Source organism: Anoplopoma fimbria, chromosome 14 (assembly GCF_027596085.1).
Source record: "Anoplopoma fimbria isolate UVic2021 breed Golden Eagle Sablefish chromosome 14, Afim_UVic_2022, whole genome shotgun sequence".
In the NCBI taxonomy this organism is placed as follows: domain Eukaryota; kingdom Metazoa; phylum Chordata; class Actinopteri; order Perciformes; family Anoplopomatidae; genus Anoplopoma; species Anoplopoma fimbria.
In genome coordinates, this window is record NC_072462.1 from 16,495,037 (window position 1) to 16,511,177 (window position 16,141).

At 39.4% G+C, this 16,141-nt stretch overlaps 1 protein-coding gene across 1 annotated transcript; it reads left to right on the forward strand.

Annotated features, from left to right (window-relative positions):
• Positions 1 to 1,677: 1,677 nt before the first annotated feature.
• LOC129102216 (TBC1 domain family member 10A-like) lies at positions 1,678 to 9,202 on the forward strand. Its single transcript, XM_054612253.1, has 9 exons — positions 1,678 to 2,041; positions 3,394 to 3,493; positions 3,838 to 3,945; positions 4,346 to 4,452; positions 4,557 to 4,671; positions 4,921 to 4,986; positions 5,608 to 5,797; positions 6,358 to 6,512; positions 6,709 to 9,202. The coding sequence occupies exons 1-9, from the start codon at positions 1,863 to 1,865 to the stop codon at positions 7,099 to 7,101; spliced, it is 1,413 nt and encodes a 470-aa protein (XP_054468228.1). The 5' UTR covers positions 1,678 to 1,862; the 3' UTR covers positions 7,102 to 9,202.
• Positions 9,203 to 16,141: the final 6,939 nt, after the last annotated feature.

Here is a 16,141-nt window from a genome sequence, read left to right on the forward strand (position 1 = left end):
CTAAATTTGCTTGAGTATTTTCATGACACCGTTCCATGTCTCATCTTCAGGGACAGATGTGCTGTTCACATAAGACGCATCCAATCTTGCAAAGTGATTGACAGCTTTGATGAAGCAGATTTTGTTACAGTATAGTCCAATATAATTTAGACTATCTGATGATAACATTTCTGTACTGACGGTACACATTTACCACATTTTCCTTGTCTACTATGACTGCAACTGTACTGCAAATATTTGTAGCAGATAAATACAGCAGGTGCATCCTTTTTTATAACTTTTATTATCGATGTGTGAAATTAGCATTATCAAATTTTAAATCCCCAATTCAATGCTTATGGCAAAGTGTGCATATGCCCACAAACGTATATTCAATTATACCTTTCATATAAGAAAATTGATAAAGCAGATTTGCAGAGATGCAACTAGCTGTGTAAAGTAGATAAGCACAAGTATATATTTTTTAACATGAGTATTTCCATTTCTTGGAGTTTTATAGTTCTACTCTTTCATAATTCATAGGGAAACATTGTACATTTTACTCTATTAGATTTATTTGACGTCTTTATTCACATTCAAAACTTTCACAATTTAGCAGCAGTTTAAATTACCCCCTGAGCAGCTACAACAATAATGTGCATGCTTACATGTTAATTCAGCAATAATCCAATAATTTGACAATAGCACACTCAAACGGTGGGTTCAATAATAATAATAAATCAAATTATGAATGCAGGACCGTTGCACAGTTTTAGGTTGTGTTATTATTACCACGAGGGCCACGGCCTAAAACAAAGCCTTGCTGAAGTGTTTTGAATTATCCATTAAAGTAAATACCAGAATTATTGACCAAGCAAGTGTGGATACAAGCAATTCTGTTTTTTGTTACTCTCAAAACATTTGCACAGACACAATAAAGCTGAACTATACACACATAAAATAGAATATATATATATAAGAATGTGCAATAACTAATGTAACTGGCTGCTTGTTTATATTAAAGGTTATTTTCACCACTCATGCACTTTGATCTTAGAAGTTCACTGATTAAAAAAAGTGTTCATTGTTACCTTTAAATGTACCTTTAAAGTTTGGACACACCTTCTCATTCAATTACTTTGAAGAATCTAAAATATAAAACATATTCTGGTTTGTTGAGCATTTGTTTGTTTACCACATAATTCCATATGTGTTCCTTCATAGTTTGGATGTCTTCAATATTAATCTACAATGTAGAAAAAAATAAAGAAAAACCATTAAATGAGAAGGTGTGTCCAAACTTTTGACTGGTATTGTATATAAGAATGTACAATAATTAATGTAACTGGCTGCTTGTGTATATTAAAGGTTATTTTCACCACTCATGCACTTTGATCTTAGTAGTTCACTGATTAAAAAAAGTGTTTATTGTTACCTTTAAATGTACCTAATTAAACATAAGCTTTAGCAATTTTAAAAGAAAAAAAAAAAAAGTAAAAGCAAAATGACTGACATCCACCATTGAAAACCTATTGAAGTGCATTTAAGATGTATTAACAGGAGCCAGGACTGTCCCTGGATATGTGCTTTCCATCAGTAGAGGGCAGTGTGGAGTTAAAGGATGCCATCAATGTTGTGTTTACTCCTCTTCCTGCAGCCACTAGCTCACCCACAGTCTGCTCTGTTTTGATTCGGTGTTTGTCAGCTGACAGCTGTGTGATGCTAGCATGTTAGCTTCACAGTTAGCCAGCCGATACCGCACTGAGCTGTGAGCTAAGCTAGGAGCTAAGCTATGAGCTAAGCTAGCTGTCAGGAGGGGGTCCGAGTTATGTGAGCACCCTGTAACCCGGATGCTCGTGCTGAGGTAACTAGATGTCGATTAAATGGCAAACATTGGGCAGGGCAATGGACTTGACTTGCGGGACAGCAAAGAGAAGCTGACAGATCCTGGGAAAGGCAGCTCACTTGGATCCGACCCGGAGCTCAACGGCGGTGTCCCCGGGGAGAAACCCACGGACAAGTACGGGTTCACGGGAGGGGCCCAGCAGCACGGCGGGGAGTCGTAAGTGGAGCTGGATGAAGTGTTTGTTGATGTATCCACAGACTGCCTTATGTCCTTATTACATTACAGTACATTACATTACATTACAGTACATTACAGTCATTTAGCAGACGCTTGTCTTGCACCTAAAAGTGAATACAGGTAAAGGTGAACAACAATAAATTCTCTCTCTCTGTCTTTCTCTAATTGTTGGGAGAATCTGACACTTTATCTATGTAAAGATACTTGCTGTCATTTATATACATTTTATATATAAAAAAAATAGATAATCCAAGTAAATCATTGGTTAATTGAATTTGTTGTCATTTGGACCCTTTTTAAAGCAAATTTATGTCTAAGGTTGGATAAAAAGTAAGCATGATATCTTTATTTCCCAATTTCCAATGTTGTCAATTCGAGCACCCAGATTGGGAACCACTAACATAGACCACTATTATTCCATATTAATGAGTCAGTAGTCTTTGTTCCTACATCTTTTCCCATCAACCCTCTGGCACCAAACAGAGAGACCACATTACGTGTTACTGGCTTCCAGTAATGATTGTTTTTTGGGGACTCATGGGCCTGCCAGTTGGAACGTATTGGACCTTTTTTAAACCATCATATTACCAGTAGATCTCCAAGGTTTAGGGTTATTGGATCCTTAACCCTTAACCTCCACAAAAAAATGCACACCACTTTGGTGATGACTTGGTAAAAGTGTGGATTTAAATAAAATGGTGACACTTTAAAAACTGACTAAACCAGGAAGCTCTGGCTCATTATTTTCCATAAGTCATTTAGTGGTGGTGTTCTGATTTGAAGGCATAAAGAAAACTGTCCTCATCATAGGTCTTAAACTTGTTAGATCAGCCAAGTCACTGTTGTATCAAATAGAGATTAGTGATAGACAACCTGTGAACTTTCTGTAGCTTGTCAATGCAAAAGCACGTCAGTCAGCTCTGAAATTTGTTTGTTTAACTTTGTTTGCCAAATTGACCAGACATGTGTTTAGTCAGATCAGGACGGGAAAGTGTGTGAATAACACTTTGACGGCTCCGATGTTCAATAAGGCTGTATTGAAGTGAGATATTGATGTACATTTTGTGTAGGAAGTGTTAGGGAACTGAACTAGAGGAAAGTTCTCCCCGGCTTCCTGTTTTCCTTGTACTTCGCTGCCGATGGCAAGTGTTCCACTGTTTTGTCTGAGGTTATGTTTCCTGTGTGGACGAGGAAGAGATGAGCCACTGTCCCGCCCCCTCTAAAGGCAGGATTCCCCTGTCATAAGTACAGGGAAGTGACACAGCCATTGTCTTTTTGTATGAAAATAATTTGCTTGTTTTTATCTGTGACATTGTCTTCCGTCTCCACAGTGCTGAAGTAATCCCCATTGAGGTGCTGAGGCAACGAGAGGCAAAATGGCTGGAGATGCTCAACAGCTGGGACAAGTGGATGGCCAAAAAACACAAGAAGGTGTGCTTTGTGAGGTTTGAATTAAATCTGACTGAATGTTCACTTCTTTCTTTCTTTGTAAAGTAAATTTTGCCGAATTTCATCCACGAGCATGGCTCTTGTGCGGCAATTTTGAAATAGACTTAACATTATAAATTCATGTCAAAAAGCTAGCTGAGGACCTTTAATCACTCCATTGTAATGACAGTTCTTTTTTTATTGTACATTTAATGATCAGCTGCATGTCATGTTGCTGTCATTCACATGTTGTACTGTTATCAAATGTTTGTGGTCCTTTCTCCTGTGCATATTTTCTTATGATTTCTGAAGGCTCTTGAGTAACATGTGCATGTGTTGAATAACAGGTGAAAGATCGCTGTCAGAAGGGGATCCCTCCATCCCTGCGTGGCAGGGCCTGGCTCTACCTCACTGGGGGCAAAGTGAAAAGGGAGCAAAACCAGGGCAAATTCCAGGTCAGTCGTATTTTGTGACCCCTGCTGACATCAAGTTATTCAACTTGGAAAAAAAACAACCTTTTTTTTCATCCCTGGACCAATTGTGTTTTCCCCCCAAAAAATTGCAAAATGAAGAATGTATATATGATACATGTTCATATATTCCTAATTACTAACACAGTCTTCTTAATTTGTCAGGTTTATACATCACTGACAACTAGAATTGCCAAAATAGTGTTTCAATGTCTAAGCTTTAACGGTAAAAATACTAGTACACAAACTCCTGGAGAGGGGCTGGACTCTTTGAGTTCCAGATTTGCCTGCATTATAAAATTGCTATTAAAAAGTCGATTGTGGGAAAAGTCTCAAAACTGTAAGGTAGAATCTTGCAAAAGCTGACAAAATGATGTGTTTATAGGAACTGGACAATCAGCCAGGAGATCCTAAATGGGTAGATATTATTGAGAGGGACCTCCATCGACAGTTTCCCTTCCATGAAATGTTTGCAGCCAGAGGAGGTCATGGGTAAGCACTGCCATCTATAAACCCTGTCCTGATCTGATGCTCATTGTTGTGTTAATGTGGCTAAACAGTTTCTGAATATAATCAACACATGTTCATATATTCAGGCAGCAGGACCTGCTCCGCGTGTTGAAGGCTTATACGCTGCATCGCCCTGAGGAGGGTTACTGTCAGGCTCAGGCTCCCATCGCTGCTCTCCTCCTGATGCATATGCCAGCAGAGGTAAACATACATTCAACCTTTCCAAAATAAATAAAAAATCTCTTAATACATAATGAGAGTTGATACTGGGTACTCGCTGCCCTAATTATAGGGTTAAGATGAATAGTGGGGCTAAGAGCCTCAAGAAGAATTCCATAAACAATATTTCACTCTTTATTGTTACACATACATAATAGTCATGATGTTTATTTTTTCATTTCACATTTTACCAAAATAAAAGCATACTCTTGTTTCTTTCCTTTGTCATAGGATGCATTTTGGGTTCTTGTCCAGATTTGTGAGAAATACCTTCCTGGATACTACAGTACAGGGCTGGTAAGGGCAGACTGTCACGTCATTCTGAAAAGAGGACTTTGATTTCACAAGAAGAGCTTGAGAACATCTGAGTACAACCTGTAACAGGATTACATATTAACAGTGCTCAGCACGTCAATTATTATCTATCTGAACCCTATAAATATTGCTAAAATGGACCTATTGTGTGCTGTAAGCAGATATACACTCACAATACGTTAGCAATGCTCAAGAACACTGGGTCTCTGAAGACTTCCACATTATCGTACTGAAAGTTAACATATTTATATTTTGAGGAATTTTCACTGCCCAAGATTTATTGCCCACATAGATTCTGCCACGGTATTTAAAATTCTTGAAAGCACCAACTGATATACCAGCCAAACAGAATTTATCAAGATAAAACAGTCAGTTAACTTCAGTTTTTAGAGTCAGAACATTTAATATGTGGCTGGTGGTGGTGGTGTTAGATTTCTCAGGCCAGCGTGTCTCCAACTTGACACTGATATGCTAACGACTTAATAACATGAGATGGTGACCGGGCTACAAGGACGAGATAATCAGAAAATGAGATTAAGCAAATAGAAAGATGTCTGTCACTTCTTTCTCTCCACTGACTGCTGTTCCATGTTTTCTCCACAGGAGGCGATCCAGCTGGACGGGGAGATCCTGTACGCTCTGCTGCGGCGGGTGTCTCCTGTGGCCCACCGGCATCTGAAGAAGCATAAGATGGAGCCCATCCTGTACATGACCGAGTGGTTCATGTGCGCCTTCTCTCGGACTCTGCCGTGGGCCTCGGTGCTGCGTGTCTGGGACATGTTCCTCTGTGAGGGTGAGACACTACACTTATAAAACTATTACCGATAAATTATTTTATTGGCGCGTGAAAAAGTGGTTTCCACTGATCACGCAAGTCACCTTTACAGAGATTATTAAGTGAAAATATTACTTATCGCTCATAGACAGCAGCTTTGTTTGATTGTATGATGAAGGATGGTTTTGGAGGTAAAACACCTGAGTTAAATACACAATAGGAATATTTAATTTTCCTTCAGGCCCTGTCATGTGTGTATTATCCTTCTGTTTAATTTTACCTGTAATACACCAGAGCGTGATTACCTTTTAAAGCAGCAAGGCAAATGTTGAATACATGAAGTCTCCTCTTGTATTAGTTTGGGGAAATGACTCAGCAATATATATGAAATAGTTCCCCACACTGCAAGACGGTTGCACCCAATCCCAGTGGTAACACCACAGTATTCCATCTAAGTATCCATCTTAATAAACTGGTCTACAGAAGTTATGTGCAGCTCTCAGATGGTCCCTCTTATTAAGATATAAGTGTAGTCTGCTGCTCTAGTCGCATGTTGTCTGATGTGATGCTTTTCTCAGGAGTAAAAATCCTCTTCCGAGTGGGCCTGGTTCTCCTAAAATCCACGTTGGGATCCCAGGAGAAACTGAAGTCCTGTCAAGGTCTCTATGAAACTATGGAACTGCTCCGAGCTATTCAGCCACAGTATATGCAAGAAACCTTCCTGGTGCAAGAGGTACAGTTTTACTCTGTCATGGATGTAGTCTGTGTTACCCACTTTATTGCTGTCTTTCTCCTTGACTTTTCCCTTCCTGTGGTTGTACTAACAGCCATATTAAAATACTAAAACTATAATATGCTAAAATACTTTAACCTCTAAACCCAGGCTTTACTCACATGTGATTCTCTTTCATTCTCCCCTTTCGTTTCAGATTATTGAGCTAGAGGTGTCTGAGAAAGACATTGAGAAGGAACACCATGCTCAGCTGCGGCGCTGGAAGGAGACTCACGGAGATCTACACTGCAAGTCCCCTCCCAGGATGCACGGCGCCAAGGCCATCATGGCTGCCGAGCCGCCCAGTCGACAGGAGCTGAGACAGAGGCCCACCATCATTGTGAAGTCACCCTTGGCAGACGGGGAGAGAGCAGAGGACGGCAAGAAGAGTGGAAAGACTAAAGCGGAAAAACAGAAACTTATCACTCCGCCACAGGAGACTGTTAATCCTTACCTTCCTCCCAGTGACCCCTCTGCTCTCCTCAAACACATGACTGTGAAAGGCTCCAAAGAGAGTCTGAGCAGTGCAGAGCATGACACATACCTGTAGCAAGGTAAGTGTTACCAGTTTACTAACATAAACCATTCTACATAGCCTTTACTAACTTACTTATCACACTTTCCACGACTAAGTGTGTCTGTAGACGTCATGAATGTGATGTGAAAAATGGCTAATTTGACAATCAAGAATAAAAGTAATCACATTATCAAAGCTGGCAAAAATACCATTGCTCAGATTACTAAGCAGTCACTGTAATGCTCAACACATTATTGCTGTCATTTCATGTATACAGGTTTCTATTTACTCTAGCTAAAGTCGCTGAAATTTATGGAACTCATAAATGTGTAACCGTCAGATGGTGACAGTGTGTCCTTTGGTTTTAGCACCTGGGGTCATGAGGCTATAGGAGCATTTACTCCATATGACTGAACACGTAGGGATAAATACTTGCTGACTCACTGTTAACAGATACTGATGCTGATTACCTCTTACATTTTAAATTTACCTCTAAGATTCTTTCCTTTGTTATAAATGAAGTCTGATTTTGTCTGTTTATGAAGTCTTTTTTAAGAGCACTTTACCTTTCATAGGCTTCCTCTTTGCCTACATGTTAGTCAGTATGTTGCCAATGCCAACGCAGAGATTTGTATTTATCCTGCTTTGATAGACTCGCACTAAGACACACAGTTAATCAGTGTGTCTGTTAAGCACAGTCGCTTGTGACTGTTGCGCTGCATCCGGCAGTTTGTCTTTGCTGGTTTTGAACACTGGAGGGCGTCCTGAGATTATCTCACAGCCGTGACCAGCAGGAGTCTTTGTGAGGGCAAAAACTGACACAATGAAGGAAGAAGTGAAAAGGGACATTTTTGTATCACCAAGCCAAAGATTTGTAATGAATATTTTTACGATATATTTTGTCAAAGCTGTTCAATCATATTGTGATACAGTAAAATGCCATTTTGAAGAACGTTAATACAAAGCTGTGTTTTTTTGCAATCATGCTTAAAGATTTAGACTTATAAATATATCTTATGTTACTATAAAAGTCAAAGACAGCATTAGGAGTTTTTTCTTAACACTCAATATGATTTTTCACCTTCTCTTTTTTTACATCTTAAACCAGGATGTGCTGCAAAGCGTAATGTTACCTTTGTGGACAAAACTACAAATCTAGAACCTACAAACTAATAATGATGTACAATTATAATCTTTATCAGTTCTTTTCTAATGGCATTATTTAGCTAAAATTGAATTAAAACACTGGGTTTCTTTGCTATTTGAAATGTATGACCCTACATGATTTTCACTACACTTTTGGGTAAAAAACAGACTAAACTATTAAAGAAAGAAAAATACATTTGAGCATCAAAAGATATTAAAAGAAAAATATCTTGGTAACCAAGCCAAGGGAGCCATAAATCTTTGATGATGACCAAACAGTATGTGTTGATTCTAATTGTATCTGAAATGTTTCACTGAAGAAATAGGTTGAAAAACTCAACTCAACTCAACATTTAACTCCCAGTCCAGGAAATTCCTTAATTAGCAGTTACACATGGAACTGATTTCCCGATTATTTGCTGTGAAGGTTTTTTCATTGGAAAATCATTGTGGGTGTATGTTGATTTAGAACAATGTGGGAGATTTTTTTGAAGTACTGTATGTGCTGCAGATTTATTTTCTGTCTTTTAGGAAGCACTGTTTACTTGCAATGTCCTCAGAAGCTTTCCGACAGTGAATTTCTACCGGGAGCTTTCTATACTGTCATGTAGATGGTGCCGCTGAGCTTCATCCAGGGATTCAAATGACTAGTTTTCCAGTCATGCTGTAGGATGCAGGACATACAGAATGTGGTTTGGCTTCTAAAATACTGTATGTTGATTTTTTTTTTTTCAACATTCTGTTTCAGTATCCATCAAACATATAAATCAGGGATGTTGTGCAGCTCCTTATTCCTAATCATTGCAACTATAAAGATTAATGAGAACATTATTTAAGCCTTAGGCTTGTAAATGTGCAATGTATCCTGCTGTTTTCATCGGTATATAGGACTTTATTATGGATCTGTTAGCTTATTTGATTTTAAATCAACTTTACATATCTTCACATTTTATGCCAAATTACATTTAAATCAATAAAAAAATTGAAACTCTTAGTTTATGCAAATTTGTCATGTTTTTCCATTTTATACTGACATCAAATTTCACTTATTTTGCCTTCGTTTACTATGAAACAAAGAAAATGAGACAAGAGAAGTGCCACACAGATTGGTCTGAACGAGCGGGATTTCAATACACCCTGTGTTATCATTCAGCGCCCTCACACCCTCCCTCCCTCACCCACGCAGCAGCACACTTCCTTGGACACCTGTTTCTCCGGCTCTTTCAGCTCTTTGAGGAATTTGCATCTCAAATAGGGCTAATTCCCACAGCACCGTCCAGAGCGCCTCGCCCGGCCATTTGCCTTTGGTCCCTGAATGGAGTCTTCTGCGTGTATATAGGCCTTCTTCTTCTTCTTCTTCTTCTTCTTCGACTTCTTCGACAAGGTTCGGCTGCAGGCCAAGAACATGACAGCTCAGAGCTCTCTCCTCTACATTTCAATATACCAAACCAGTGAAACCTCATCACTGTTTCAATTTATTTAAGTGCTAGATATGTCCCTCTGGATATATATTGTCAGTGGAATTCATTTTGTTTTCTTATCATGTCTACATACTTCCACCCATTTTAAGTAGAGAGAATACACTTGATAACAACGATAAAATATTTTAATTCATCCCACCCAACAATCAGTTGAGATGATTGCTATTTTTCCATTGTCCTCGTGTCACATCCCCGCCTTCACAGTGGCCTTTTTCTATTTCTGTGAAGGATGTTGTGTGTCACTTGTCTGAGGATGCATGTCATTAAAAGCATGTTTGTATTTCTGGCTCCTCTCATCATCTCTTTTGTGCCTTTCGCTTACTGTAGACAATGCTAGCTTCTCACCTCAACTCCACCCTTCAACTCAATCCAACCCCACCCCACCGGACCCCACACTGCCCCCCCACCTGTCTGCCTCTCCCCTGTGCTGATGCTCGCTGACGTTCAGATCGGAGCCCAGAGCAGAGAGGGTGTAACGGGAGACTGGCTTTATGGCTCGTCTGTCGAGGTGGAGGAGACGTGACCCAGATGTGCCCCTATAACCTCTTTCTCAGAAAAGAGCAGAGCAGTATCTGTAGCTTTTGTTGTACAAAAGTGTTGTATACAAGAACATCATAGCACATTTACTCACAAGACTGAGGAAATAAGTGTTTTGGTGCATTTCCCCCAGTTTGAAACGGCCATTTCTCCCAGTCCATTTGGCCGCTGAAGCCAGGTTCAGACTGAAAATAGGTCTGTGTTAAAATTAAACACACAAGGAGAGCCATGTTGGTGTTGACATGTTGCTACGAGTCCTGGTGAAAAGATGAAATATGATCTAAGCTTGATCCAGTTTGAGTGATACACTACTACGTCTATGAGCTTCATCAGACGCAGAAACACTACGCAGCAGTTTATTGTACTCTGAGACAGAATTTTACAACTCTGGAAAGTCGTCGCGACAGCAATCATTTTATCTTCCATCTTGACAATTGCAAGGTTCGCATTACAAAGTTATCTAACAGGAAAGTGCTCTTGCCCATTTGGTTGACTGATGCAGTTCGTTGTCGAATGACTTTGCATTATATACCAATAAAAATCGAAGAAGCTTCTTGGTGCCCCGATGTCTTAGGGGTTCTTATTTTAATTGCAATTATCTCTCTCTCCCTCCCTCTTTTCCTGTCATCTCTCCAATATGACTAGATTAAGACATGATATACCCAAAAAATATATGTAAGCATTATCCCAGCTGCCCCAATGCAGTGGTCTCATTGCAATGACTCAAGAGCGCTTTCTGAGAAGGTGTTACTGTTGGACGACTCCTGGCTGAGAACAAAAGAATACAGAGTAGACGGAACAAGTTGTAGATTGAAATGATACTTTTCCTGTTCACATAGCTGCTCGGGTCTTCATGGCACACATTTTGAATATGCCTCTCTAGTCTATGCTGTACCTCTGCTGGTGGATTAAAATGTATTTGTCTGGGTCAGTTATTTGCCTGTTCTGATACAGCTATGAAAATCTTACGTGTACTATTACTCTGTGATAAAATAATCACTCGTGTTTTACTATTTGGTACAAAAACGTTCTGACTGCGTAACCTCTATTTTTCGATTGTACAACTATATCCAAAGCTCACGTGCTGAATGTGTGTGTAAGCAGATACCCCACCCATGTGATGTCTGTTTATACACTGTAGCTGTTTATGGGGGGCGGGTGAGTACAGTGAGGTGGATGATCTCATGAGAACATATGTGTGAAGCGTCTGGGAGATTAAAGTCTGGCTTCATGAGCTGCAAAGCTCCAATAAAGCTTTTTGGTAACCAGGACTGAGGGTCTGCACCTTTATCCCCGGGCTGCCATCCCCCATCATGCCCTCTTCCCAAAGGAGGATTAGAAGGGGTAGAGGTCAGGGGCACAAAACAAAAAAACACCACTGTGACCTGCTGATAATAGTCTGAATGGTTAAACTGGAGTGCAGCTGCCATGCCTTCTCTGCAGCTTGTGTTTGTATGCATGTATGATTTTAGTCTAACACAATATAATAAAGAATAAGAATAAAAGAGAATAAAAATAAAAATCATGTTGCCTGTACCCTGTATATGTGGGTGAACAGAGGACTGAGACCTCATTTGCGCTCCTATTTGGAACTTTTCCATGTTTTGGATGAAATAGGCTTGGAAATGTTTCAAGTAGCGGACTTGCACGTGTGGGACAGGAAGCAGAGTCCGAGTGGTAGGTGTCGGGGGTCAGACAGATGCTCATTCAAAGGACAGTGGACGGATGTGTGTCTACTTTTATGGTTCTCCTCAGGATAACAGTAGCTGGATGTGTTTCTCCAATGATCTCAGATCCATCAGGGTTTTTGACACTGGGTTATGATTCATAATAGGTAATGACACACCGAGGATCCCCCTCATCTCTTTGACATTGAAGTCCAAACAAGACTTATTTATTGCTACTGCTTAGCAACCTGGGATCTTCATCCAAGTTATTGTGCATGTGAAATGGTAATTTTCTGTTAAAGGTAGCAAAATTCAATGCTGGCCTTAAGGCCATTAATTCTGCAAGCACTGCAATGTAAGTTAGTTCTTAAAATGTGTGTAAATGGTCCAAAGCTGGAGCTATACAATACAACAGATAGAGATGCAATGAAGTCATGTGCAGTGCTTGGTGGCTTAAACATTGTTTGAACTTCAAGTCTCTGTACTTTGGAGTTTGGCAGCTAGTTTTTCCTGTTTGCAGCTGATCCAGAATACTACAGATAATCTTTATGCTTCTTTCCACTTGATTTCAATATGTTTGAAGTTGGGAAGGCTCCTGGTTTCACATTATACAACCACCAGAACTATCAGGTTTTCTGTTTTAGGGACCTCATTGTGACCTCTGAACTGCTGAACCGCCTTTCCCCCTCTCCAACTGCCACCACTGTTGATTCTTTCAACTTCCTGCAAACTACTTGCTTTTTATTTTGGAGGATTCCTGATTTCTCTTTGTGTTTCAATGTTTTTATGTTTATTTGCAGATTATTAAATCACTTTGACTTGTGCTCAAATATGGTTTAATGTATTGGTGATGTTAACGGTGTGCACACTTTCAAATCTTGAAACATATACAACATGCATTATAGTAGCAATAATCAAAAACCTGGCTCTCACAAATATAGGGTATTTTTGTTTATTATGTGCAAAAATCAAACGTGTTTCAGCCAGAGGCTCTCATCAGCGTGAATAAAAATGATTTGAACAAAAAAAGCTATTTGAGTTGAAAGGAATAAATAACCAGGCCTGTTAGTTGTTACCTATTAAAGCTGTCAGATCATGGTGTATTATCAATCAGCACATTTATAATACTGAGCAAGGCCTCATCACTTCTCAAAAATAACCATAGCAGCAATTCTTTGTGGTTAAACCATTTTGGATTTAACATATGATTCCAGTAATTGAGGATATTTACTCAGTGTATGTTTAACACAATTAGATCGTAAATCAGAAACCCCAAAAATATCTTCACATGATCATGAAAACAACATAAAAGAAGAAGAAATGTCTTGTTCCACATTGTGAGTAGCGCTGCTGTCTTAAAGGGTTTTCGTAGCCTTGCAACATTTATTTGGCATTGTTTGTCTGACTTGTTTATCTCATTGCCGGGGATGTTTGTTAGCTTGGTGATTTTGTGTTGGTGTGTTTGACCTAATCTGTATTGATCTGAAGTCACTTCCTGTCATTGTTGTGTCACGTCCCTGCTGTCTCCTCTCTTCCCGTCCATCTAGTCCCCTCTTTCCCCATCAAGGAAGCTGGCGGCCGAGAGAGGATACACAGGAGGGGTGGTGGCAGTTGTGTGTGTGTGTGTGTGTGTGTGTGTGTGTGTGTGTGTGTGTGTGTGTGTGTGTGTGTGTGTGTGTGTGTGTGTGTGTGTGTGTGTGTGTGTGTGTGTGTGTGTGTGTGTGTGTGTGTGTGTGCCCTGATAAACCTGGGACCGACTGATATTGATGGCGAGCAGGAGACCCACAAGCAGCCTCTGATAACAGTGAGAGAAACAGGCGGATAAAAGACCAAAACAAATGTAAAGAATTGGAGATTTCATTTTGCCCATTTTAAAAATACTAACTGGAATCAAACGGTGATCGAGTTCATGCCTGCAGGAGAGCTCCACAGATACTCAGCATCAACGTTTCCAGCAAAATAAATAGTTAAAGGATCATGTGGGGTATTGCAACTTGAATCGTAGGCTGCAACAAAATAGCCAGAACCACATTTTGCATGCATTGTGTGTGATTTTGTGCGTGTGTTCTTTAGGGAGAGAGAGTAAAGGGATGTAAGGGAACAGCAAGTGACCTCATAACCTGTTATAATTGAGACTGATGACAAAAGCATATGGGCGTCAGGACCTTTGGTTTGAGGTTAAAATAGCTTATTGTATTGCGTCCAGCGGAGTCATGGGTGTTACATGGTGTGTGTGAACGTGTAGGACTGTGGAGTGCATTTTATGCACGTGTGTATGTGTGTGTGTACATCTCTCACCCTCAAAACTAAACTGGAGGTTTGTGTTTCAAAACTCTGTGATGTTCAGCCAGCCATAAAAATCTATGAAACAGTTCATGTTACATGTGACGGATAAGAGACTTTCTAAATCCTGCAGTGCATTTTAGAATAGTTCACACAGTTTCTATAGACTACCTTCTGTTCTCCAACACATTGCTGTTTCACAGGATTTTGTGAATAATATCAGTCTTACAGGCAGGAGGAGGATTGCAGGGAAGTTTCCCGCCTGCTGGACGTTCCTCACAGGAAGTGGAAATGTGGGTGCAGGTTTTATTGTTCTAGTGTTTAGACAGCAGGGACCCTCTAGACTTTTTATCTCTGTTATCACAAGTTGTTTGGCTCATCCTATTTATTAGTTTAATTAGTTTATTTTGAGCATTTTCAGGGTAGGTTTGTTTAGCATGTGATATTGCTCTTAATTCAGTGTCAGGTTTACAATAAAGCATGCGGAGCCTTCAGAGAGTATGTGGCATGTATAACATTGATAAAAGCACTTCAAAAATGGTGTAAACTATAATAAATTCTGAGCATTTGATTTGTAATTTGTGGTATTTTGTCCCATCCATATATGGTGGAGAGGGATGGACAAACTATGTATATTATATATGAATGACCATAAATTGTAAATGTTGGGTTTTCTTAGCTGAAGACTTTTCATCTATGATCGGTAGGGCAGCTAACGTTAGCAAACTTTAGCTAAATGCATATATTCATTTTAGGAAAACGCTCTATAAATATGCTAGCAGCTCTGTGACGCTGTACTTTAAGCTGCTCACGTCAGCATGCAAACGTACTTAGAATGACAATGCTAGCATGTTGATGTTTAGCAGGCATATTGGTTTCTATCTTAAGCATGCTCAGATTTAAATGCACACCTAGTCTAGTGATGGAAAAGAGAGCTAGCTCATAACTTCAGAGTCTCAAAGTCTAGTGCATTTTAACAACAGAACATACTAAACATGACCAGTTTGTAATTGCAGTTAATACTATGAAAGGCGATAGTTAGCCCTCTGTACATCCATCAGCCTAACCAGTGGTGTATAGTAACATTTTGCAAAGTAGAAATACTTTGACTCCGATTACTATACTTAAGTCAAATCTTTTTTGGATATCTGTACTTTACTTTACGATTTATATTTCTGTTGACTTTCACTTCTACTTCACTACATTTTGCAAAGAGAACTGATACATTTCCCCTGAAACCTTTGTTACTCGCTACAAAATCAAATCTATCTTTAGAAAGAAAATGAATCATGAGACCAAACGTCGGGGACTGTGGTGGAACACAGACTGCAAGCAAGCAGGTTCGCGAATCAGTGGTCCTAGCTAGCAAGTTAATCTTCTAATTGAACTATACATGGTGTATGTTAGGCTGCTGTCTCTGTTTGTACCTCCTTGTCCTTGGTCATGGTGGCCACAGCACTTAAAATAATAAACTTCATAATTCTCAAAATTCTGACCCTTTGCTTTTTTATTAACAGCATTTACTTGTACTTTTACTTTCAATACTTAAGTACATTTAATATCAGAAAATTACTTTTGATACTTAAGTACAGTAAATATTAGATACTTTAAGACTTTTACTCAAGTAGTATTCTAATAGGTGACTTTCACTTTTACTGGAGTCATTTTCCAGTAAGGTATCTTTACTTTTACTCAAGTATGGCTTTTGGGTACTTTATACACCACTGAGCCTAACTTCATCTCTAGTTTATGTCAAGCATGTTGTATGTAATCTTAATTTACCTGCTGTACCCAACACCCAACAAAAAACAAAACCTCTTTATTGGTCCTTTTCCTGTGTCAGACAGGAAATGGAAACAAACACTGATACAACTCTTTGTCCGTGTTAAAGACCACAGTTGTCGTGATGACTTGCAGCAGCAGTGTAACCTCACTGCTTCTATAAATGATGAATGAACA